Source organism: Trachurus trachurus, assembly GCF_905171665.1.
Source record: "Trachurus trachurus genome assembly, chromosome: 18".
NCBI classification, from domain to species: Eukaryota; Metazoa; Chordata; class Actinopteri; order Carangiformes; family Carangidae; genus Trachurus; species Trachurus trachurus.
In genome coordinates this window covers 24,456,860-24,482,343 of record NC_139909.1, presented here as the reverse complement: position 1 = coordinate 24,482,343, position 25,484 = coordinate 24,456,860, and the positions used below count along the sequence as shown (strand labels likewise).

General features: G+C 45.8%; 1 protein-coding gene across 1 annotated transcript; it reads right to left on the bottom strand.

The window, feature by feature from the left end:
* serpinh2 (serine (or cysteine) peptidase inhibitor, clade H, member 2) lies at nt 1-19,977 on the bottom strand (the record flags this gene model as incomplete). Its single annotated transcript, XM_083992808.1, has 5 exons — nt 19,882-19,977; nt 18,666-19,324; nt 13,457-13,549; nt 12,783-13,015; nt 1-306 (listed from the first exon to the last, which is right to left on the bottom strand). The coding sequence occupies exons 2-5, from the start codon at nt 19,315-19,317 to the stop codon at nt 1-3; spliced, it is 1,284 nt and encodes a 427-aa protein (XP_083848934.1). The 5' UTR covers nt 19,318-19,324; nt 19,882-19,977.
* Nucleotides 19,978-25,484: the final 5,507 nt, after the last annotated feature.

The window sequence follows — 25,484 nt, the reverse complement described above, 5'->3', positions numbered from 1 at the left end:
TTACAGTTCATCGTGGAGGGCCTTTCCCTCCACCTGGTCCAGAGCTCCCATCAGCAGCAGGGCGCCGGTGGCGTTGTCTCGAACAAAGATGACGAAGGGGTGATCAGCGTAGAAGAGCTTGGGCTTTACTACGTTCTCCTCCTGCAGGTCCGTTCCTTCTTTCCCGGCCTGAGCGGCCAGCTCCAGGGAGGCCCAGTGGAGGACGCCGCCCAGGTGGAGCTTCCCTTTGCTCTTGTCCGACACGCCGGAGAAGTCGGCCACCTTCTGGTCCCAGGCGTTGGTCAGGCCCAGAGCGGTCAGCTGTTTCTGGAAACAGAAAACACAGAGGGATGGGATTTAAGAACCACAGTGACTTTAAGGGTGGATTCAGACCTTTTTTTTTTGGAGCAGTTGTTCTGAAAAACAGGGTGCGTTTCACCCCAAAGATTGGTTCTTTTGGGCAGATATGAACGCAGCGATCACACTCCGAGGCAGAATAAAACTAGCGGGCCAAGATCACTAGGAGAGGGTGGTCTCGATTTGTTTCTATTCGAGCCCTGGAGTTGTTTGTTTGCAGTGAGAATGTAATCGACTCCTAGGAAGCCTTCAGTCTGAATCTTTTTTTTTTTTTGCCTATGTTTGGGTTGGGCCGACAAAATATACACAAATGACTCGGACCGGGTCGGGTCTGGGCTTCAACCGCGGTTCGGACTGGGTGGGATTTTAATTTTCAGGCCTGTTAAGATCTTTATTCCATGGTTTTTGTTTTTTTTGTAACCTTCTCCTCCTCTAGGTTAGATTTGTGACCAGTGAGAGAAGAGTTGGTTTGCGCCAAGGGGGCAGTTGTCGGTCTGAGAAGTGAAGCTCACTTCCGTGTTCAAAAAACTGCAATCCCCTCGGCTGTCGCTGGGGGCTGGCTCCAGAAGGGAGCAACTCCAATCGAGCCCCATGTTAAAATAGCCGATTTTACAGCTTAAAAAAACATATTTACAGCCTGGTACATTTTATTTTTTTGGTCTCAACCGATAGTTTCTACCCCCGCACACACTCTGAGGGGGGTGAATTTTTTTAAAACTCTACTGTTTTACTGTTATTAGGTTTAAAGTTCTGGCCAATTAGGGCGCGGAAACGTTGAGTGACAGGTCCGGGGACCGCTGCTTCGAGGCCAGTGGGCGGGCTCTCGGCCGGCCAACGGCCGCACCGCTCCAAATATGGCAAGTAGAATCCAACATGGCGCGGTTCAAACCCCCGTAGTAGCGGCACAAAACAGACTCCCCCAAACCAATGGGTGACGTCACGGGTGCTACGTCCATTCTTTTTACAGTCTATGGTTCGCGCGTGGCATTTGTTTACAACTCTGAACTAGCCTCCCATCACCAGGCTTTTCATACAGAGAGGAGAAGAGCCTGGTCTCTGTTAACTCCCAATTTTGTCTGCATTCTGGTTCCGGTCTAGAGAGCGGATCCGGATATCACCAAATTCACCAAAGTAAAAGTGTTCACCAACATAAAACTTTTGTATTAACTTGGTGCTTTTATTTTGAAGGAAAGGCCTGTCTCTCTCGCCCTGGTTCCTGTTGCTAACCAAAACAGCAAGTAAACGGCCCCAGACTAACTCTGAACCGCTCTGTTACCGTGTGAACACAAACGACCCAAAAGACAAATGCAACAACTGTATGGGTTTAAGCTCCTGAATCGAAACAAAGCAAACGAGCCACAGGTCTGAACGCAGCCCAAGTCTCACGGTGCATGAAGCCGTCCTACAGAGAGTGGGTGCAGACAAACAGCTGGTGCTGTAGGACACTGATCAATTATACACGCAAACAGCAAAGACTGGGAGGGAAAGAAACATTTTAAACTTTCATAACGCTGTGACATTCCAGGGCCCCGCCACATGATTAACGTAAACATAAACATACCCTCCGAAAAAACAGTCCGTCATCAACTTTTCCAAAAGAGTTTTTCCACCCTGTTTATTTACTTTCTGTCCCCAAAATATTTGGAGCCGGGGAGGGAGCCTGACAGTTGCCCTTGTTGCGAGCTGGCAGAACAAAGTGGGCGACAGGCAGAGAGGAGACGGAAGGAGGAAGCAGTGGATGAATAATTTAAGAGTGATGCCCCGTGACCTCAGCACCCCCTTTGTTTTGCCTGATATGAATTCCACAGAAAGTCGTCGTCATGACAGGTAGTTTATCCTCCCGTGGCAGAGGGCCACTCACAGTGACAGCCTTCTCCAGGGGCCAGATGAGAGCATGTGTGGGTGTGAGTGTGGGCTCGTGTGTGGATGTGCAGAAGGCCACGGCGGGAGGGAAAAGTTGCAGAGACGGATGAGTGGGTGACAATATTGTTTTTCTACTGTAGCATTGTTTAAACTTTAGCTGATTAAACTCTTTAGTGGAACTATCTTTTAGCGGCAGACAGGAACACTAAATCATTTGGATGAGTTGTCTGGGTAAATGTAAATGTTCTGTGGGTGCAGCCGTGCTGACTCGGGCTTTCTTTTCAAAACCACATTGTTATAGCTCAATATAATGCCACTTAGTCGCTAAACCCACATGCTAATAGACAATTATAATAATCCACCAGCGGTGTCTGCTCAAAATTCTGAGATGTGCACGCAGGAGGATGTTCAAGTGGATCATGTCGGCTTACTCCCAAACACCGCATGAAGTACATGTATATACAGTTACAGTTGTAGGCATCTGTCGCTCCTTCTTCTGCTTCCATGCAAAGCCTTCCTTGCACACACACACACACACAAGCCACCCCCTGCTCTAATGCACTTCTATTGTCCTCATCCATTATTCCTCCGCTACCACTACATCACTGTCTTTCTCTGCTGCTCTGCCACTTGCCTGGCATCCCCATTCCTCATCCCCCATGTGCCTTTTATCCCCCCCCCCCCCACACACACACTCTTTCTCTGCACCTAACTTAGTCTTCTTCCTCCTCACCTCATCCCTCTCTCGTCCTCTGACAGGCCCACATACCTCAGTATGCATTGCCCTCCTGACTTCTAGGTAATCATGACGCTCCTCATCTAACAGGGGAAACAGAAGCAGACTTTAACTGGTGAATTGAAGACAAAATGTGTGTTTGAGGAAAAGCATTTCCTTCTCTCTCTGTCTACTCTTTTCACCCAGGTCATTTTGCCTTCGGTGTTGCAGGTGTCACCATGAAACATAGAGAATTTAACAACCAGCTCTCCCCATTCTAAAAAGCTTTTTAAAGCTATGAAGTGTTTAAAAATGAAGGAACCCCGTGACAGCATGCTGGGAAACAAGCCAAGGGTGTTCGGGGAGCCTATGGAGGCCTCCTGCACCGCAGAGGTGTGGCACTGCATTATACGGGGAGAGAAACCTCTGGGAGGTGCTCTTTGGCTGCCCTTTCTCTCTGAAGCGCCGCATGAATCTTAGATGGAACAGGACTGGGCCCACTTTGCTGATGCCTTACACACTGGCATCACCAGGCTATTTGTCTGCGAGTGAGAGCCACAGGCATTGTCAGCTGGCGGTTTCCTGTGTGTGTAAGTGTGTGTGTGAGGGATGGGTGGGTAGGGTTTAGTTGGCCTACAGCGGTGCAGTCTAACCAGGCCTGAGGTAGCATGGCATGGACCCTCAGGCGTGCGGCACTCTGCATCACATTACTTCAGCTTGATGGTTGAGCCCACTAAGTAGCTTGTTGGGTGTACCTGTGGGGGTTTTAAAGGGGATAGCTTGTGTCAGCCAGGACATGTCACAGCTCTATCTGCGCAGAGTCACGGTGGCTGTTGTTAGGAGACACGGCAGCTTTGATAATGACAACGGGAAGGAGAGGAAAGACCAGAAGAGAAGAAAAGCAGAGATCAAACAGAAAGACTATTGTTAAACAGAGCTCGTTGTGTATCTGCCGCCGCTTGCAAATTATGGCACTCGCGCTGCCCCGAAGATTATTAAAACCCAGGAAGGACTACACTCCACACATAGCAACCATTTCCATTAACATACTGAGACGTTTCATCTGGACTGCCTTAATGGAGCGCATGCTGCAAAAGATGAGTAAAGAGGCAGTAAACAGGCACATTATGATTAAAGTCATATCACTAGGCAACCTCTGAAATCCTGTGAAAAGCCTCGTTTGATTGTTTGCAGTACTAAATGTACTTTGCTTGTTAAGTGTACCTTGTTAATTATTCCGGAAATTTGCATATAAGAGCAAAAGAAACATGGAAAAAAACACAAAAAACATAAAACGACTGCTAAATTCCCAGTTCCCACAGGCAGGCAGAGTGAATGACGTCAGAGTGAGGATGAAGGACACAGCAGATCTAAGGACAAATCACAATAATCATGACACACATTTTTTTTACTGTGCACAAAAATGAATGATAATTTTCATTACTGATAAATACTAATTATTTTTCTGTCAATTTCAGAGATTATGTCTTCAAATTCCTTGTTTTCTCTCAGTTGGAGTCTTAAATCCAAAGTTATTCAGTCTACAATGACTTTCAGGCTTGAACAATGATTTCAGTCATTAACTGAATATCAGAAGAGTAGTAGATTAATTTCCTGACACTAAATCAGATTAGACTCTTTAAAGAGGAAAAACAACAACAATTTTTACTGCACTTTTCTAGTTGGAACCTTCTTTCATCACTTCACTGACCCCGAGTCTGTTTCATTACACCTGTAGCCACAACAGTGATGTCACAACACTTAAAAAGGGGGAGGCCTTACCACCCCCTGAGATCTTGTCTCAGCTCATTCCCACTGGTTTAGAACTAGTAAATCTTTATTGTCCCCGAAGGGCAATTCCAATGCAGCCTAAAATACCCAAACGCATGAGGCAGAAACAAACATTTGCGAAAAAATAAAGACAAAAGCCCTATTCGCACGGGATTAGTATTACCTGGGGACGTCTGGTGATTTGTAAATTACCCCCCCACATCTGTGTTTCTTGCGGTGCATTCGCACAGGATAAGGGAAGTCTGTATTTTTTACTCGAATTTACTGACATTAAGGCTCCGATATGACGTCAAAGCTGTGCACGTCGTAACATCCGCTGCTGTCACATTCATGTGCGAAGCAAATGTAAATAAAATGTCAAAGCAGCAACGTGACTTCGCAACAGTGCAGTTGTCGCAATAACGGGCCGTCATGGCATTTTTATTAAGCCTGTTGCACGTCATCCATCTCAATATCCTCCTAAATTTTGCTCTTTTTATGGATCTGAGCTGTTTATTCAAATGGGTCTCCAGCACCGATACGAGCCCGTGTTTGCACCTAAAACGCCTTCGAAAATGCCGCTCATAATTTCCACCGCAGCCTCCATGTTTCAACCCGTACAGTATGGTTTCATCCGGGGAAGAACAAAAAAATGCCCCTCAATTACTGAGATGCAGATTCGCACAGGACTAGTTTTACCACGGGACGTCGGTCTTTGGTGAAATATAGTAGGTAATTTGCGGGGGAATTTTTACTTTACAAATTACTGACATGGCGCATTCGCACGGGATTAAGATCACAGACGTCCTCCGCAATTATTACAAATTACCTGAGGTCCCCAGGTAAAACTAATCCCGTGCGAATAGGGCTAAACAGTGGGAAACACCGACCCAATAACAGGAGTGGTCAGCGTGTGCAAAAGTGGCAGAATATACACAATTTAAAAATTTCATTAAAAAAAGGAAGAAAGAAATACAAAAATTAAAAACCTGTGCATCTCACAAGGTGCAACGTTGCAAAATATGTACATTTGCAGGTTTAAAGGGACTACGAGGACTTTCGGAAAGCAAAGTGTTATCACACTACATTTCCCATGAGCCTCTGCACACACTGTGAAATTCTTGGACCTGCGCAAGACAGACGAAAGCGAAAGCATTAGCCAAGAATGTTTTCATTAATCAAGAATGAAAGTCGGAGGTTCGAAGACGATCAGATACCGTCGTAGTTACGACCATAAACGATGCCAACTAGTGATCCGGTGGCGTTATTCCCATGACCCGCCAGCGTCTGGGAAACCGAAACTAGGAAATGCTGGGTGAGTCGACCACTAAATAATATCAAAATAATTATAATAACCTATTAACAAGTGGGGGTAATGTAGATTCATCCACATTAATATGACTCTTTTATAACCAAAAGCAAACTTCACTGGGTCTCTTTAAGTCACTCTTTGTTTGAACAGGGGGCAGCCATGTTTTCTGAGCAACTTTCAAAATAAATACTGTACTTTCAAAATTGGCTTTGTACACTGAGAACTCTCTTCAGTGTGTAATGTGGTGGGACACAGTGTTTAACACCACACACAGCCTGAGTTTCTCTCCCGACTGTCAACACTAACTGGCCTGAGTGAAACAAAACAAAGTCCAACTCGGTCCAATTAGCTGTGACTCCGACCGCTACGACAACAGCTCCAAGTTGTTGCACTATAGGACTAAGGCTAAAGCTCTCCTTACCTCCAATGTTCCTACGCAGCTCCGACCTCCTGCCTCCCCCCCTCCCTCCCCTCCTCTGGCTCACCAATAAAACCCACCAAACACAGCTGACACATTAAACAACTACAGACGTGTTCTGCCTAATTCAATACTGCCCTTAACATCCTGCGTGGGTGGTTTCCAGCATGCAGTATGTGGTACTGGCATCATCACAGCTCCATTTCACGGACCCATTCAATGCAGGCATTAAAAAAAAAAAAAAAAACTCTTTTTCTCTCACCATCAGCTCTCTCGAGGCTTCAAAGCCTCTCCATCTCTTTATTGAGTCTCATCAGCAATACTCCTATTGGTATCTTATTTACACGGGCTTTTACCTCTTTTGCACGGTCAATACACTCAGTGTCTCATTCACTCGCTCACATTTACACATGAACCGCTTTTTTTATTCCAAGGCCATTTTACCACAAATGGAAAAAGAAAAAGAAGCCTTAGCTTTTAGTGCGATATTTAACTAATGACCATGAAAACACATCTGATTAATTCATATGATACAGGGCTGCGGCGGCGGCTGCGCTAAAACAGCTGCCCCTCCGCGCTGTATACTGCGGAGTGTGCTCTTGTAAATATTTGATGGCCTTTTGACCTCATTAGCCATGATTGAGTGAGCTCTCCGGTGCACACTCATATGTCTTAGTCACCGAGTGGAGATACGGCCAGGATGGAGCTGAAGCCGAGCCATTACTGTGTGTATGTGTGTGGCCTGGTCAGCAGTGGATCAGAGGCAGAGGGATAGAGCGATGAGGGTGGTTTATTCGGTGACCTCAGGGCCGGGCTTGTTAAGAGGTTTCTCCGTCTCTGGGCTGCAGACTCCCGACACAGTCTGCCCTTCGCTAGAGGAGAACACCACAAATAGAGAGAAGGAAAGAAAAGGGGGAAAAAAAAGGCTGAATCCTGCAGCTATTTATAGGACATCTGTGACACGTTTCTGCCTCGTCCCCGAGCAATCATTGACCCCGCTCGTCTTCCTCCACCTCTACGGCTCGCTCACCTGCCGCAACGTCACTCCTATTTAGGTCAGCGGAGCCACGGTGACGGCGCGTCGCGAGGCCTTCCGGAAAGGAATTAGATCCCGGGGACTGATATGACAGAGAGGAGGAGAGGTGACGGGGGAATTTGGATGTGGCAAATCTATGCAACATGACTCAGAGGTGTTTGATTTTGTTTGTTCTCATTTGCCTCGCGCAGAGTGGACATGAATGACACAGTTGACATGCGCGCACGCACGCACGCTACTACGCCGTGATCCTCTGTTTGTCCAGATGCTGCCCTCTAATCTCAGGACTCCATGGCCGGGCCAAAAAGCACTGACAGATAGAGTGGTAAACAGTATTAACGCACGGTGATGAGCAATTATTTGCACGACCCAATTGGAAAAAATGATCGTCGGAGAAGACATGGCCGGCTGTCGGCGGGCGGAAGGGTCGGACGTACAGACGGAATGAGATTGGAGTGGGCTGAGCGTTTGTTCAGAGCTTTAGCCCTTTCATAATGATTCCTCCGCTGCACTCCTTCTTTCTGAGAGAGTAAACGGACGGAGACAGCTCGTGACGAGTCAGGGAAACCGAGGCTGAAACATTGAAGTGCCTGTCCGTAATTAGGTTGAATAATGAGAGCGACGTTACGTACAGCTTCTTTAACTACTCCGCTACTTTTTTTCTTCCCCCCCCGTCCCCGTCTGTCTGACAAACTCTCTCGCAGACACAAAAGAGGATTTTGTGCAACAGTATGTTTTCTGCTCTTCCACTGGCAAAGTCATAGCCGTGTCAAAAGGAGTTGTTTCGAGCTTTAGTTCTAGATTACAGCCTCCTCCTGAGAGTGTGCTGACAATGTTAATGTCAAAAGCTTGTTCTTCAGGGCATGGCTAGTGGAATAACATGGCAGCGCAACTCTACAGAGATGTTTGTTAAACTAGAAAGAGGGCAAAGTGGATTTCATCAGTCCATGATGAGGTTACAATGTACATCTAAAGAGGACATGGTAATAGGTTCCAGTCAGTGTAGCCCGCCCCGGGGAAATGGGATTCACTGGCCTCTCGATCTGTCAAGTTCAAATACCCCCCCTGCCCCCTTCTCTCTTTTTCTCTTATTGTGTCTTTCTCAGTCATTCACCACCGGCTACTGTATCTCTCTCTGCTTCCAACTCCAAGCAGAGCCACAGAACACGGGAGGATACAGACGGCTGCGGATTCGCTGGGAGCCGTGGGAGCTGAGGTGAAGATGCATCCGTGCAATCTGAAAATGTCACAACTTCATAAATAATTGCTTTGTATGAGTCAACCTAATCATAGAGACAAAATGAGACATTAACATTCAGAGACATTCGGCGGAGCAGCCGGTGCACACTGCTAACAGTCGGCGCGGCTACGGATTATTTGGAATGAATAACCCACAGGCCTCCGAAACAACAAAGACGTCAAATTTTGAGCAGATGATTTAAGGTGGAAAATTTGCATTGCGTTCAGTGAATGCACCTTCAGGTTTGTTTCTAGCTGCTCAGTAACAGCGAGCAGGAGAGGCTGTTCCAAGCTGCGGTGTGGATGATCCAAGAATATTTCAGTGGCTCCATGTGGCCTTAAATGCCAGTCCTTTCTTTATTATGTTTTATTCACTCCAGCCTCCTTTTTTACTCTGTGACAGCCACACTCTTCAGTGCGAGTGTAAAGAGAGAGCTAAAAAAGAATCTGCTCCTTCTCTGCTCTGTCTCATTAACAAAGAGCAGGATACAACATCTTCATGCCGCAGCTCTGAGCTGATGCTGACCGCTTTAAATGGCCAAAGTTACCATTCAACGTGAATGCTGTAAATAGCATAAGGCTTTTTGTGTGTCTGTGCTGTGGCAAAGCTCTTTTGTGGGGGAAGAACCTCCACTCACTCGTTGTACAAAATGTTTCCGTGCCTTCAATAATGTGACAAGTCTACTGTATTAATCACGTTAGTAGTCCATCTGTATTTGGATCATATGGTCCTTGAACAATAATGTGCCAAATGTAGTGGACTAGATTTTTTTTTTTTTTGCAGCATGTCTGATACAAAGACTTGATCAGGACATCCCTCCTGGGAACATTCTCTGGCAACGGCAAATGAGACAGTTAATCTGTAAAAGTGTCAATCAAATAAGCTTGAAAGGAATTTTTCTTCCCGCCATGACTCACAGGAGCTGAATATTTTCAAAGATGTGGAGACATGTTTGATTCTCGCGACTTGTCTGCGCCCCTGCCCCCGCCGCCGACCCTGTGCCCGGGTCAAATACGTGCACATCCGGCGGCTCGATGACTGTCTAATCTCCCAGCTAGCAGCGTGACGCAGCCTTCCATCTGGCCTCTATGCACCTTTACAACTCCCTTGTTCTTACAACCAGCATCGGCAGCCACCAACCCCGCTGGCTGTCGACACAACGCTCCTCCGAGTTTCTTCTCTCCCTGACTCAGACCGGCTGAGTCTGGCTCTGGGGATCAGAGATCCAGGACTACCAGCTGGGCAGGGGGCGTGACATTTGTGCTCCTGCAAAAAGGAGGTCTGTGGGAGGCATCAGTAGCCCACTGAGGAGCTACAGGTCACGGTCATCCTCAGGGCCCTCTTAGCCTCCTATAGCAGCCAGGGGTTTGATTCTCCGCTGAGGGCTGGTGTAGTCTGATGCTGTGCGTGCAGCTGGAGACCCATCGCCTGAAGGTAGCGGGGAGGAGAGAGTGGGAAGAACGACATTTGAACTCACCTGAGTCAGAGTCTGCATTGAGCTGTGAGGGTGAGGCAGGCTGCTACTTCAGTTGCTAAAAGCACTAAGGACCAAGACGAGGAGGCAGGCAGGAAAACAGAAAGAGAGAGAGAGAGAGAGGTCACATTTGAAGAGGATGTGGAGGAAGAAAAGAAAGAGGAAGAAATGACAAGTGAGACACACAGCACAACACAGAGGCAGAGCAGCAAGACACAAGGATAGAGTGGAGGCGACAGAGCCAAGTGAGGAGGAAGAGGACAGACACATGAATGGAGAGAAAAATGACTCCTCAAGGAGAAGAAAACAAAACAGATAAGCAAAGAGCAAGAAGAGGAGGTTAAGGCAGGTGTAAAAGAACAGAGAATAAGAGATGTGGAAAAGCCACAGAGGATGAGGTAGACACAGAAACAATGGGCGTGATGAGCGAGGTGCTGCTGGGAGATATGAGACACTGTATCAGGAGTGAAAAATGATGCAGTGTGTGGATACAGGAAATGAACAAAACGACAGAAGCTGAAAGCACAAACTACAATGGTGGCTGCATGCAGAGGCCCACCAGCAAACTGCACTGCAGCATCGACAACACCAGCAGCCACCTCTCCACTGCACATTTGATGTACTGTTCAAGCACAAAACCTGACGCACAAATGAAGGGAACGTGAAAGACAAAATAAAAACAATAAACCAGCAGCTCTTCACTTGCCGATTCCCTCTAGCAGGGGTCTCCAACATGTCACTCAAGCTACCAGTAGCTCGCATCCCTAGCTTGCCAAAGGCACATTTAAATTGATGGTAGAACTGACATGTTGATTGATGTGCACTGTCCCTGTTCAATAAATAAATAAATGAATGAAAAAAATCATACATAAATTTGAAAACTTGATCGGTCATTATCCAGGATTTTCCCTGCTGGTGGCCGGCCTGGTTAAAGCATGTCTGCTTGCATTGTGGGCCATTCAGATGTAGCGTCTTTTGCACGCACAAATCCATCACTTTCATTATAAACAATTATCGTGCATGCCGCCAAACCAAACCAAAGCTGTAGCGGTGCACATTCAGGGCAATTTCATGAAGATCCGCAGCACACAGAAGAAAAATCTGCACTTTTTCCAAGGCAGCAAGCACATCGCATGTCATGTGATAAAACTTAACCAATCAGAGGGCATCGTTTAGCTCAGTTGGTAGGGCAGCCGCCCCATGTCCTCGCTGCAGCTGGCCCCGTATCGAATCCCAACTCGGGTGGCATGTCATTTCCCCCTCTCTCTGCCTCCACATTTCCTGTCTCTCTCGACTACGCTTTCAATTTAAGGCAAAAAAGCCCCAAAAATATACTTGAAAAAAAAAAAAAAAAATCAACCAATCAGCTCCATGGACCTGCTTCTCCTGCAGCAACATGCTACCCGGCTCTCAGTGTTTGCCAGTGTTGTGTCAGATCCCAGCTCCCTGTCGGGCTGTGTCTCCCCTACTGTTTCCCACGTAGCTCCGCCCCTGACATGTTGAATGTGTATTATAGAATACAAACAAATATTTCAGGACCACTGACTTGTATTATGACAACAGACACATCCTGTGATTTTCAGCTGCCTTTCATATTCAAAAGAGTTGAGACGATATCTGACAGTAATATTTTCAGCTGTCAGGATGATGGAGGCTAAAAACTATTTTCATGAAGAGTGGGAAAAAAGAGTTTTGTTTCACAAATGTAAAGAAAGAATGAAAGAATGAATGTTACACAACATGAGCAGCTCTGGGCTGTTTTCATTTTGTAAAAGAATCTCTCAGAGGAAATAAGGTTGGAGACCCCTGCTCTAGAAAGACAAAACTACAACCCCCACTGCCAGGGCAGCTGAGGTCACATTCATATTCCATGTGATAGTGCTACAGCAGCATTCACTGGAGAGGGAAGACAGGGTGCAACCAAAAACCTTATTTGATGCACCACACATGGAGAGGAGTGTGGTCTTTATTGCAGCAGTTTCACTGTTATTGTAGATTGAAAAGTCAGTGACGCAGGGAAAACTACTGAATCCTCTCTGATCTTCCTAAATGAGTTAATCAGCCTGTCAAGTGAGGAATAAGATGTCACTCAGGTCTTTTATCCAGACACTTGAGACAAAGCTCTGCCTGCTACTGTACACAGTAAAAAGGCATTTGCATCATTACAGAAACAAAATATGAAAATGTTATTTGTATAGAATTTTAGGAGTGTATTTTCAAACAAAACTACAAACGTCAGTCTCAGGGTCACCTACCGTTCTAAAGAGTAACTTCCACCTGCACACAGGCAGTGCAGTGAAAGAATAGGAGTTATGGATGAAAGGGAGGAAAGGTGTTATTTGCCATAAACAATATAACAATGTTAAACATGAGCAGATTTGTATGCCCATAATCTTTCACTCGCCATAAGACCAACACTGCTGACAGCTGTATTTATATGTTGTTGTGAGGTGAATGTGATGCTTCCTTGGAGTTTTTGAGGAATGAATACTATGCGTTTTAAAAACACGTTAACCACTGGTTATGTGCTGGTTTTCACATTTTTGGAAACTACGAAATCAGCCTGGAAGCAATAATTATAAAGCCAGTGTACATGTCATTTACTTTGCAGCACTAACCTGCAGACTTAAGGAGCTGGTGATGTTGGCCTTGGGCAGCGAGACGGCCACACTGGTCATATTAGTCTTATCCAGCCACTTTGACAACAGCTCCAGGGTCAGCAGCTTGTCCAGCCTGGCCAGATCCTCAACGTGGAAAGGCAGCAGGAGCACCAGGCTGACCTTGCCTCCCCACAGAGGCGCCTCCAGGACCTGCACCATGTTCTCCATGTCCTCGTGGTGACGGTACAAGCCTGGGGGAGAGGACAGGAGGAGTCAAGGAGAGACAGATATCCTCTGCCGTTTTGCCGCCTCACGTGCTCAAATGAAGGAGAAAACACGACAGAATCAAAACTGAATCAAACTAATGCAGCAGAACTGTAATAATCTGTTTTTATGGATTGGAAAAGAACATTATAATGTAACATTAAACAAAAATCTGTGTATCCCTCCGACATCTATTGCTGCTGTCATAACAGAAATTCACTCGGCCGTGTTGTTGTTTTAAGACAATGCATAAAATATGAAAAGCATGTTAAATAAATGATAAGGTACACAGTGATAAATAGGAGAGAGGCAGATTGGACCTTACAGATGTTCAAGCTATTTTAGAGTTTGATTCCCGCCCGCTGCATTTACTTGCTGGCAGACTTACAGCACCCACAGACACTGAGTTTTTTTTTTTTTTTTTTTACCTGCTCTGTGCATCATCATCACTTTGGTGTATTTCTTCCCCAAGAAGGACCGAAGATCTGTGCCCATCTCGCTGAACTCTCTCTCCCACAGCCCTGAAAAAAACACACAAACAAACACACAGCTTGACACAGATACATAAGACATATTGTAGATATGCAAGAAAATACTAAATGATTGAAAGAGGTGAAAAAGGTGGCCGCTATGTTAAGCAATGCCGAGCTCATGAAATACATATAGAGCTCATAGGCTCCTCATGAATCATCGATTTGTGCCGCCTATTAAAATGACTACTCCTCTCAAAGCGGTGCAGTTGGAGTGGCACGCCAAGGCAGTTATGAGGTCTGTAAGGCCACACAGTCCCATTCAGGGTTCACCACATTTCACTTGGCCCCGCTAACCCCACGACAGCTGTCAATTTAGGAGGGGAAGAGAGTGGTGGAATTACTGTTGTAATAACCTCACAACACATTGCCAAGGCTGCCGGCCCTCATTCAATAGGAGCAGGGCACATTGGCTCTGAGTGAGAGGGTCGACAGATTATGACTTGTACTTATGTCATTCTTTGTGAATGACACCTGGGGCCGACCGGGGCTTTAACTAATGATGACTTTCGCTATTGATTCGTCGTCTGGAAAAAAAGGCAGCGCACTCATGACACAATGCTAAGGTGCAGGGAGGCCAAGACTAATTGCTGGGGCTTTTTCAATAAATACTTTCAGTGGAGAACGTGTGCAGAGCCTTCTTTTCTCCATATTATTGATAAATCGATCCGTCTATATAAAATGTCAGAAAAATAGTGAGAAATACATCATCACGTGTTGCATGAGCCCAAGGCGCCAGCTTCAGATGACTTTATTTGCTCCCAATAATTGTCCAGCAAAACTGAAATGCTCAATTTAAGTTGGGAAAACTAAGTAAACATACATGCTGTCTCATCTAATAATGAATATTTGGATGAAGAGAGAATAACTAGACTAACAGTCTGTAGCCAGGTTAGCAGCTCTGTCAGTTACAGCCTCACTCTGACCTGAATGCTAACACGGTGACACTGACTACGTTCACATGGACAGCAGTAATCCGACTATTGACATTATTCCAAATAAGACAATATTCTAATTAAGGTGTTTGCATGAGTTGCTTTTAGAATATTTCTTGTCTGTTCCTGTTTCACATGTTATAGAGCATAGATGGATTAATGACACGGCTATAGGCCTACGTCACGCCATCTGACTTTCCCTCCAGAACATTCTACCCTCAATAGTTACTGTATGAGAATGCGAAGTAAGGAGTGGTGGGAGAGGGTCAATTTAAGGCTGGGGTAGTTGTTTAAAAACAAAATATTAACTTTTATTTAAAGAAAATTGTGTTTTCCCATTCAGCTATCAGTAAGGAAAGGTCCGTGTGTTTGGGGCGATCACAGTGTTTCTCTATGTCTCTATATGCAGCAGCTTGAAAACCTACAGCTACCAGTATCTTTGAAGAATCAAATCTATTCTGGTCTGGGGGTTCCTGATTGGTTAAGGGGCTGGCCCTACTCTGTCGGGAGGCCCTACTCTGTCCCCAATTTGTAAGTACAGAATAGGACCGGCCTTTCAACCAATCAGGAACCCCCAGACCAGAGTAGATTTGATTGGTCAAAGATACCGTCAAAGAGCTGTAGGCTTGTTTTCAAAACAAATACTGCCTACCCCAGCTTTAATGTATTATGTACGTATCTCTTTGAGAGCTCTTATTGCCATAAAACAGTTCAACCCTGCTGTGTGTGTGTGTACTGTAGCTGTCCTGACTCCTGTTGCAAAACGCAGCAAAACTCCCACAGAATGTGAATATTGCGATGAAGGTGTGTACATGTGTTTGATAATAAACTACTAAACTAAAACAGGAACACTCCGCATGTCTTAATTTGATAAGTGTTAAATTCGACTTTGACCTGAACCGGATTAAGGTAATCAGAAATCACTTTTTACATGGTAGTTTCTTAATCAGATCAATATCGGAGTTTTGTTGAACATGTAAACCTACGTGGAAAGTTTGGCTGTTGATGCACCATGAGCAAAAGTCTGTAACAACCTCATAGAGATGATTTTATGACCAGTAAACTGAACTAATGTATCAAATGTGTGCTGCTTTAAACTGATTCCTGATAAATCACTTCCTGTGGATCAATTAGTCAACTAACTGTCTCAACCCCCCCGTCCCCCCTCCCAACAAACCACCCAGCCTCATTTAAAAGTAAGAGCACAGTGGCATGTGATCCTCCCTTGCAGGCATGCTAGCACAAGTCACAGTCATTCGCTTCGCTTCCTTGAAACCAGAGACAGGGAAACATGATCGCGCTGGAATCCATAAACAAGCGGCTGAGGGTTACCTAAAGTGGCAACCGTGTTGTTTGAATGATGTCATGACGGTGAACATTTTGAGTGTAAATACGACAAAGCGGAATCGAGCGCGCGGGGGGAAAAAAATCGATGACCTCACCAGGCCGCACAGCCCAGCAGCGTTTGATCTCCATGTGCGGATGTGTGGTTCTGTGTCTAGACGGAGCCGACCTGCGCTGCATTATCTTCTTTTATAGGCCAGCACCTCGGCGGAGAGAGATCACTCCAAACCCCAATCTATTAATATCCATTGGCGATAAACAATGAAACCATCGCGCGGCGGAGAAACCCGATTGCTCACAGGCTCCACCAATTTATATACTGTAAACTTCAGGCAAAAAAAGCAGAAGAGAATCAATGAGACCGTCCGCCTCCCTCTCCTCCTTCATCAACTTTTGATTACAAGTGGTTATGGTATTTCAGAAGCTGTTATTAGAGGTTAAATATGTGGGGACTTGTTCTCTCTGGCCTCTTTTTTTCCTCTCCTCCTTCTCCATGTTGTTACATTATTTGCTACTGTATAACTTTCTCCACTGTTTCTTCCCTCCATAAGCTTATTTCTCCTCTTCTGTCTCCAGTGTTTGTTTGTCTAAAACAGGAACAAAGCCTGAATTAATTAACTAGTGTGGACTGGAACTCCCAAGGTAGGCCTTCTTACATCCCTGCACCATGTCTGTCAATCTCTTTCTCTCTCTCAGCAGGCCTCCCTTCTTTCTTTACTTTCCTTGGTTTTCACTCTTTACTTTTCTTCCATCTCTTTTGCTCTGCTTTCTCTTTGTCCCCTTCCCACCCAGAAGTCTCCCTGTCTCTTCAGGACTCTTGCCATTCTCTTTGCCATCTCTCTCTACTATAAACATGTTCTACTACTAATTGCCCCTGACCTTCCCTTTCTTTCAGTGCTGTGTTCAGCCCAGGGAAGGAGGGACAGCAAAGATTTTCAAAGCTTTTTTTAAATCCCCCACCCTGCTTGAATAATTAACTAAAGGGAACCAAAATGGGGAAAAAAAACAAGTGAGGAAGCAGATGCCTGCTGAGTGCCAAAAGAAATTCCAGCACCATCTCTGAAACCATTACATTATCATACACTATGAACTGCCTTAGGACCCTGAAATCAAAGACAAATAATAATAATAATAATAATAATTTTAAAAAAGTCACAACAAACCAGAGGCAGCGAGTAAGAGCAAGAAGCAAACTATCGACCACTTTTAAATTATGAATCAAAACTAAAGGAATCCAATTTCCCGTAATCTAATTTGTGCGCCGCAATCTGCTGTATAATCTAATTTGTATATTTCCTCCACAAAATTAATGAACCGACCAACGAGGGTCGGTTCACAGAAAAAACTAATTTCGTAATGAAGTCAGAACATCAAACAAAGAAAATTAATTAAATTGCTTATCAATGTATAGTCTGTCAGGGAATGCTATTTTCAGAGGGCTGTCTATCTGTTGGCAACCTGTTTTCACTTCAGCAGCCTTGGCTTCTTTGCACCTAATAAAAAAAAAGAAATACCTGCAGGAGGAAACAGAGGGAATAGAGGCAGATGGACACCGATAAGGATGAGAACAGGAGACATGTGGGAAGAGGGAGAGAAAGAGACAGGGTAGATTAGACACGAGATAAACGGCGACAAAAGCACAAAAACAGAGACAAACGCCACAAAAAAGAAGAGGTACAGAACAGAGGGATGGATCTAATACATCATCATCATCTCTGGCGGTGACTGCAAACAAAAATGAGATTCTACGTCAGCAGGGACACAAACGCTGCTCTGAGATGATAGATTATACTCCTGGAAAGTTATTGTGAAATATTCCTGAATAATCGGGAGCTAGAGCCCAGTTGTGCAAATACTGACACCGTTTAACAGCCTATTAAAAGCTAAATAAATCCAGCTATAATCTTTAATGGCGCTTTTTAAAGGGGCACCAATGGTGAATGATGACGTTCGGATAAGGATTAGATGGATATGGTTTTTTGGATGCGAGCGTTAAATGGCAGATTGAGCTTCTATCCGACTGAATGTGTATAGAAAATCATCGACTAGTGTTCACCCCTGCAGCCCGTCACAAAGAGCGGATCTGAGCCAAAAGCTGCACCGTCGCAGGCTTGGAGCACTCCAAGCACAGATGTTAGGCATGACACCGAGGGAGAGAGTCTGGACACTTGTTACTCAATTATTTAAGATGACACATCACCCCCCAATGGAAGATGAATAAGCTCTCAGTGATAGACCCCAGAATCATCCTTTATCTGCTGTGTCCACCAGCTGGAGTCCACCGCATGAGCGCGCACGCACACACGAAAACACACACACACAGAGACACGCACACTGCACACAGGTGGGCATACTGGCACGAAAAAAGCTTTTGGGCAAACTGGCACATAGGCCGTCTGAACGCTGGAAAGTGGTACACGTGCACGCCATATTAATATTCAAAGACCTCTCATCCAACGCGGCAAACAAGTCCTGCACGGAGAGACATCCCATAATTCCAAATGACTCCACAATTACAAAGCACACCAGTCTATTTCAGCTCGACTCAGTCCAGCCAAGCCTCTATGTTAAGTATCTGCATCCAACCATTTATGACATGGGATGTGCAGCATAATGAAATATTCAGTCGGCTATGCTTCATTTACTGCCACAGCTGATTTGGACCTGTTTTGGGCACGCTGTCAAATGATGACATGTTTGCATAGGATTTCATAACTAGCGTTTTCCTTCACCCAACCCATGTCATAATTTGCTCGATTTTGTGACCACAAACCTAAGTGAGCATGATAGGCTGGCTAGTGGCTACCATGTGCACTATTTCTCCTCACCTTTAAAACGCACTGCATTGGCCACTATCAAAGCTCCAGCCTTGGCCTGGATGTCCGCCTCCAGATGTGCTCCTTCCAGCCCGCCGAGCCCAGCTTTAGCCCATCCGTGCAGCTGCTTCAGGTCAGCCTTGGAGTTCCCTTTCCCCAGCGGCTGATGCTTTAGCCTGAACCTAGCCTGGCTGTCCTTCACAAAGGCCTGACTGACCGCGGGGGCTTGCTTGGAAAACAAAGCGGACGAGGTGTGCAGGCGAAAGGCGGTCACGTTGGCCCCACTGAAGCTCTTCAGCGCCTTAGACAGACGCTCCCCAGCCTTAGCTCCGGCCTTGGCGGGGGAGGGAGTCTTGAGGAGGTCCTGGAGCTGGCTGGCGGTGGTGCCCGCCGAACCGCCGCCCAGCGCTCCGAGCGAGGAGGCCACAAGCAGAGGTGAAAACAGGGTGTTCACCGAGCTTGGGTCAGAGCGCAGGGCCTGGTACAGGCGCAGACCCAGAGCCCATGTGGGGTCACCGAGGAGGGGGGGCGGGCGCTGCGACGGCGGCTTCTTTGGAGGACTCTTTGGGGCAGCAGGGCTCTTCTTGGGAGAAGTGGTCTTGCCGCCCTGCACCAGGAGAACTGGCAAAGAAATGAGAAGGTACAGAGGAAGTCTGGGCAGCATGGCAGATCTGGTGGAAAACACAAGGAAGGACAGTCAGCATCAGGGTTTGCATCCAAGAGACAAACTGTGAGGAGAGTGAGAATGCATTCCTCTCATTAGAGGAGCAAAGAGGATAGCATTATACACTACAGATATTTTGACAGACTTTTAACAGTGTAACAGCTCCTCACGCTGTTATTGCACTGTTCATGTTTGAGATGAACCAATATAAACACAGCTAACGACAACCCCTTCCCCTACAGTGCCACAGCAGTAAACTTGATGTGTAAATTCCTCCCCACTTGGCAACATGGTTATTATCTCACCCGCTGTGCAAAAAACAGAGTGTGACAATTAACTTTGATGAAGTTTCAAAGGCAGATTTTTGGTCTAGTGGTTGAAAATGAGAAAATAAAATACGCATTTTTCTACACAAAAAGAGAGAGAGAGGGGGAAAAAAAACCCCGACTCATTGATTTTTACCGAGGTGGCGACAGGAGAGACTAGAAACATCTGTCGTCTAGCTTGTTATGATACTCTCTGCAAGAGGAGGAAAGAAGGAGAGACGTGTTTGTTCAAATTTACCGTTAATTCATTCAAGTTTCTCCCCTGTGCTCCGCCGCTAGTGTCTGTCTCTGTCCTCTCTCAGCAGCTCTGTGCTCCAGAGGAAGTGGGGCTGGGACCGTGGGGCTCAGACGTGGCAGCGTACAGGAGGAAGTTCGCCGGCTCTGCTCAAACTCAAACTTCTCCGGGGGACAGTGAACGTCTCACCCCCCGAAACTTCCAGACCTCCGCGAGACGCCGCTGGCAGTGATTGTACCGAGCTACGTGGCGAGTTGGTACAATGGCGGTCAGATCAAAGCGCCGCTCCCGTGGTCAAAACGTCACATTTAAACCCGTTTTACCGCAGATATCACAGTTAAACATGCAGCAAGGTGTGTGTGATGATGTATTTATGCTTGTACAGTTCGCTAAAGTAGCATACAAGTGGAAAAACCGCTCGGTTAGGTCACTACTAAGTCACTTGTGGTATTTGAATCCAACTGGTTTCATGCAGACATAATACTTTTATACTTTACAAAACCATAATTAAATATCACAAAGTCCCTGCAGGGTTATGTTATAGCTGTTCCAGGGATTATATGCGTGTAATGCTGGCCCTGGTATAGGTTTAAAAACGAACGAAAATCCTCCAGTTGCAGTAAATGAGGCGTTTCTCCATACACAGAAAAGAAAGCTTTGTGGCTTCGCCTGGATAATAAACCCTCTTGTTCTTGGCTCAGTGGGGGTTGTAGTTCCCTGAGCCATTCAAGCGGGGTCGCTAATGGTCTTCTCATGCCTCGGCTTAGTGACCCTGTGCAAGGCGGCAGCATATGGGCCAGGCCCTCCCAAACTTGACACCCAGGCCTCCCAGTAGGAAGGATGTGGAGCACCATGCCAGAGGGCTGATTGGTTTAGGAAGAGCATCCATCTGAGGAGTTTCTCCTCCTCATTATGGTTTGGTCTTAAAAATCTGTTTGCATTTTAGGAACATTAATTAGGGCAGGGACAGTAACATTTATATTCAAAATGGTCCCTCTTTTAGATTCTTCATGTTTTAAAGTTCTAATTAATGAACTTAAATTTGCAGGGGGACACCCACACACTCTCCCACATGGGCCCACTCCGCCGCAACACCCACCCCACCTCACTTTGCAGCAGTTATGATAATGTAGTCCACTGTCAAGTGAAAGTAGGACAGACCTACGCAAGCCTGTATTACGTCTGACCCTTCCAAATGTCCTCATTCCGCTTTCTCCTCATTTTCGCCTCCCTAAATTGTACCTGCCCTCTCCCTAAAGCAGAACAAGGAGTTGAGAGCAGATAACTTGTAACACGCAGCTTCGGGACAGGGATTATTGCCCAAATTGAAAGATGGAGAATGGTCATATAGGGTCCTAATCAATAAATGTAGAGATAGACTAAGGAGGCTAGAGAAGGATCAGAGAGGGATATGGAGGAAGATAACTGCTCAAGACCACCAATGCTCAGCAATCAGGCCGAACATGACAGCTTGTAGACCCAACCAATCATTTACCCCAGCCAAATCAATAGAGCTCTCTCCGAAAGATAGCCATCAGCAGCACTATCTGGAACACATTCACAGCAGAAAGCACAAACACACACTGAGCACTCTGCTCACTGCCACTCTCGCTCTCCGTCTCTTTTGCAAACGCACGCACACACACCGATATACACACATTTATCTTGCAGACACTCAGTTATCACACTTGCTTGGAAATAAGACTCGCATTATCTAATTACTACACCGAGAGAAGGAAAAACAGTGCGTGTCAAACTACACCTACAGCGAACATGAAATAACATCACACGCACGAAAAAACAAAACACACCCACGCACATACACATACACACTTTCATTATCGGTTGTTGGAGGCTGAGGATACACGTTGGTGGAGATGAGTCGATGTGTGCAACCTCAGAGGTCGTAACCCCTCACCAGAGGAGTCAGCGCCCCCTCCTCGTGGGACTCCGCCAGCCCATCCGTCGACCCCCCACCACCACCACTACCACCACTACCAGATCCACATCACAGTCAGTCTCATCAGTAATGAGCTGTGACACACATTACAGTGCAGGTGATTCATAAAAAGCCGGGCTTGCGCCGCAGTCAAACGAGTCCCCGGGGATCTGTTTGGGAACCTGAGAAGCTCCTCAGTCGGTGGATCGGGCATCTGGGGATTTATAAAATAGGATGCACTTTAACCACAATGCACCTCCACATCTTTCCTTTTTTACCCCCCCAGCCCTGAATGGCCCACCTGCACGCTTGCCTCGCTTGCCCTCACCTCTCTCTGCACCTTCTCCAGGATGCGGAACCCAATTCAGTTTCCCGGCCTCAGATCTCATCGTCTTAGGGAGGAAATTGTTGTATTCCACCTCGCATGTGATCCGTTTATGCAGCCATCAGACACTGTTGTTGGCTGTTATCAAGGTAAAGCGCCCGTGGCTCAAGGGCCTCGGCTAAAGAATCAACACCTTGTGACAAAAGCCGTTATGGTCAATGCCAAGTGGCCTGGAGCTACATCCACTCGCCCATTGCCCTACTCCTGCTCCCACTTTCTCTATTCCTCCTCTACACACGCTCACTGGTTCACACATATTGTAGTGTTTATCTCATTCTACACTTCTCTTCCCCTTTGCTTTTTTTCTCCCCCAAAATGAGATATTTCACTTCATACATAAGCCCAGCTTCCTCAGACTCTTTTTTGCTCCATGACTTCATTTTCTTTTCCCTTTCCTTTTTTCATCCATCCCTATATGTTCCTGTGCCTGTGCCTGAGGTTTCAGTAGTTCGTTCTATACCTCTCTTGCCTCTGGGGGCTCACACACACATATATCTATTTCCTCCTTCCAGGAAGAGAAGTGACACAGGACATAAAGCAGACAGAACCCCTTCACCGTAAAGCATATACCTCAAACAAAAACATAAACTTTTCTCATTAATATGTGAAAATGTTCTCCCACCTCCACCTCCACCTCCTCTGCAACATCTCCCACCTCCTCTTACTCACTGTCGACCCATTTCCTCTCCACTTCTCACCTCCTCTCATTCCTTCACCCTTTACTCCTACTCGTTTCCCATCTCTCCTCGGATTTTTCTCCCTCTCCAACGCCGTTTAAATCTCTCCTCATCCCTCTGCGTCTCGCAGATTTTGGAGTCTGTACAGAACAAACAGCATGTAACATGTGAGCTCCTGTTCTCGTCAGTTCTGCTCTGCCTGTCTGTCATCAACTCGGGCCCCCTCTCAGCCAGTAGAGAGCTGGTTTGGACCCCATTTGGACGGGTCCACAGGGCCCTGTTGGTTTCTATCAAGTTCCATTGTGGTCCTTTCAAATTAAAGCTCTTACTTAATGTCTGGCAAAGCTGCTAAACTGCAACCATGATTTCCACTGGAGCATTGCCGTAACCCCAACTTCATCCAGGCTGGAGATCTTGAGCCAAACTTTGACCGTAAAAAACAAAGGAAACACATGTCAGTCGAACAATATTATTTAAAGGTCACCAAAACCTTGACCTTTGCTTTTTTTTTTATTCACAATGCATAAAAATCATCCAAAGAAAAGAAAGAGTGACAAAGGAAAATAAATGGAGTCCACAGTAAAAGGACAATAACAGAAGACAACAGCTAAGACGGATGTTTAGGTTGGCTTTCATGATCTAAAAATACACATTTTGGATGAAATTTAGGGTCCCCTGACTGAATATTTTCCCTCCACTTTGAATCTGCGGGTAATATTTTATAAGCCAACGGGTGGTATGGGTGGACAGATGGAGAAGAAGGAAATATGTATATTTAAGCGATGGAGGGGAGAGAGAGGGGGCAGTGGCAGTCAGGGTCGGGGTGAACATGTTGAACAGTGCCAAAATCACAGACACATCTGCTGTTCATCTCGAATGTTTCCAATAAGCTTTAAATGTTTCCTGCAGCCCTGTGAAAGTGCACAGAACTGCCAAGACGGGGGGAGGGGGAGGGGGTTTGCTGTTTGATTTTCTTTGTGTCTGTGGTGACGAAATAGGTGGTCTCTCACCTTTTTTTTTTTTTTTTTTCTTTTTCTCATTAGACGTTGCAATAAATTACCCCAGACTTCAGGGAAACGCACAGAAGTACAAAAGCAAAGATAGGCTTCTCCGTGGGTAACTCTTCTACACAGCAAGAAAGGCAAATAAGTGACTTTAATGTGCTCAGTGAGTCAGACAGAAAAAACAAATGTCAGGCACCCACAAGAGCACACAGCTGCTCCAAGCGAGTGTTGACAACTATCTTTATAGGAATTAAATATTGCTCTTAACCCAACCCCCCCCCAGCAACTGACTCACACCTGTGAATCAGATCACTCAGGCTCAGGCTCCACGACATTAAATAAATCAACGTGGCCACACCGAGCACACACCAACCCATCCGTAATGTGACTAACATGCAACCGCCGCGTGCACACAATCGCACAAAGGACTATCAAAAAAATATGGATACGCACTTTCAAAAGAGTGATATGTTGACACCCACACCCACCCACATGCAAACACACACACACACACACACAGAGCGTATATCCTCTGGCTGTGAGCTTGCCAGCAGCCAGCTGGTACTGTCATGTCTGATAGGCTGGAACAGAGACAGAGACAGAGACGAGGCCGAGAGAGGGAAGGAGGAAGGAGGGAGGCAAGCTGGGAAAATGTCTACAGCAGAATGCATTAGTAAGACCCCTGTCTGTCTGTCTGGATGAGTGTGTTAGTGATTGGGAAAACTGTATCAAACCCTGGCAACTCATTAGACTATCTCATTTGGGTCCCGAGGGAGTTTTCCGCCATCCTTCATCTCATATCCTCTAACTACAGGACGTTTTCATTCCTCTGCAGCTCTCTCCTCTTCTTTTTTTTCTCGAGTAACCACCCGTTTGTGTCTTTGGTCTTGTGGTTTGTACTGTAAACTGTGGCTAATCTCAACATGATCATGATGAATGCCACTTTGACACTTCATAAGAGCGACATAATGTGTCTGGTACCAGTTCATCTGGCTGTTAAACAATGTTGTTTTTTAATAAGAGGGAAATAAGTAAGATTTCTTGCTGCCCTGCAAACCAAAACAACCATAATTAAAATGTTGTTGATCAAGAGGAAGTCACTCAGCAATTATTCCGCAATTTGATTTCTGGCTTTTAAAAATAAGCTCAGACTTCAAGTAGACAGAAAAGCCTCACACAAAGCAGTATTATTATGCCAGCATTTTGCAAAGTCTGTATTTGCCTCCAGACCAGACAATTTTTTTTGCTTGGTAATGTGAAAAGTGGTCTTTCTGCTTTCATTTTATTTTTAACAGTGACAGTAGAGAGTGACAGAAGAGGCAGGGGAGAGAGACGATGACATGTAACAAAGGGCCTGGGCTGATCTGAGTGCAGGTTGCTGCAGTAGGAACTCAGTTTTGACAAATGGTTCGTGCTTAACCCGCTGAGCTACCAGTGTTCCCCATGTGAATATGGTGTTTGTGAGAATTAATGGCCACATAGATAGAAGCTGATAAGAGTCATGTATTTCTTAATGCACACGCAGGTTCCCACAGCAGACTAATGGTAATTGAAATTCAGCATCTTGTGGTAATGGTTCTGTTTCAAACTGTTAATGTTCA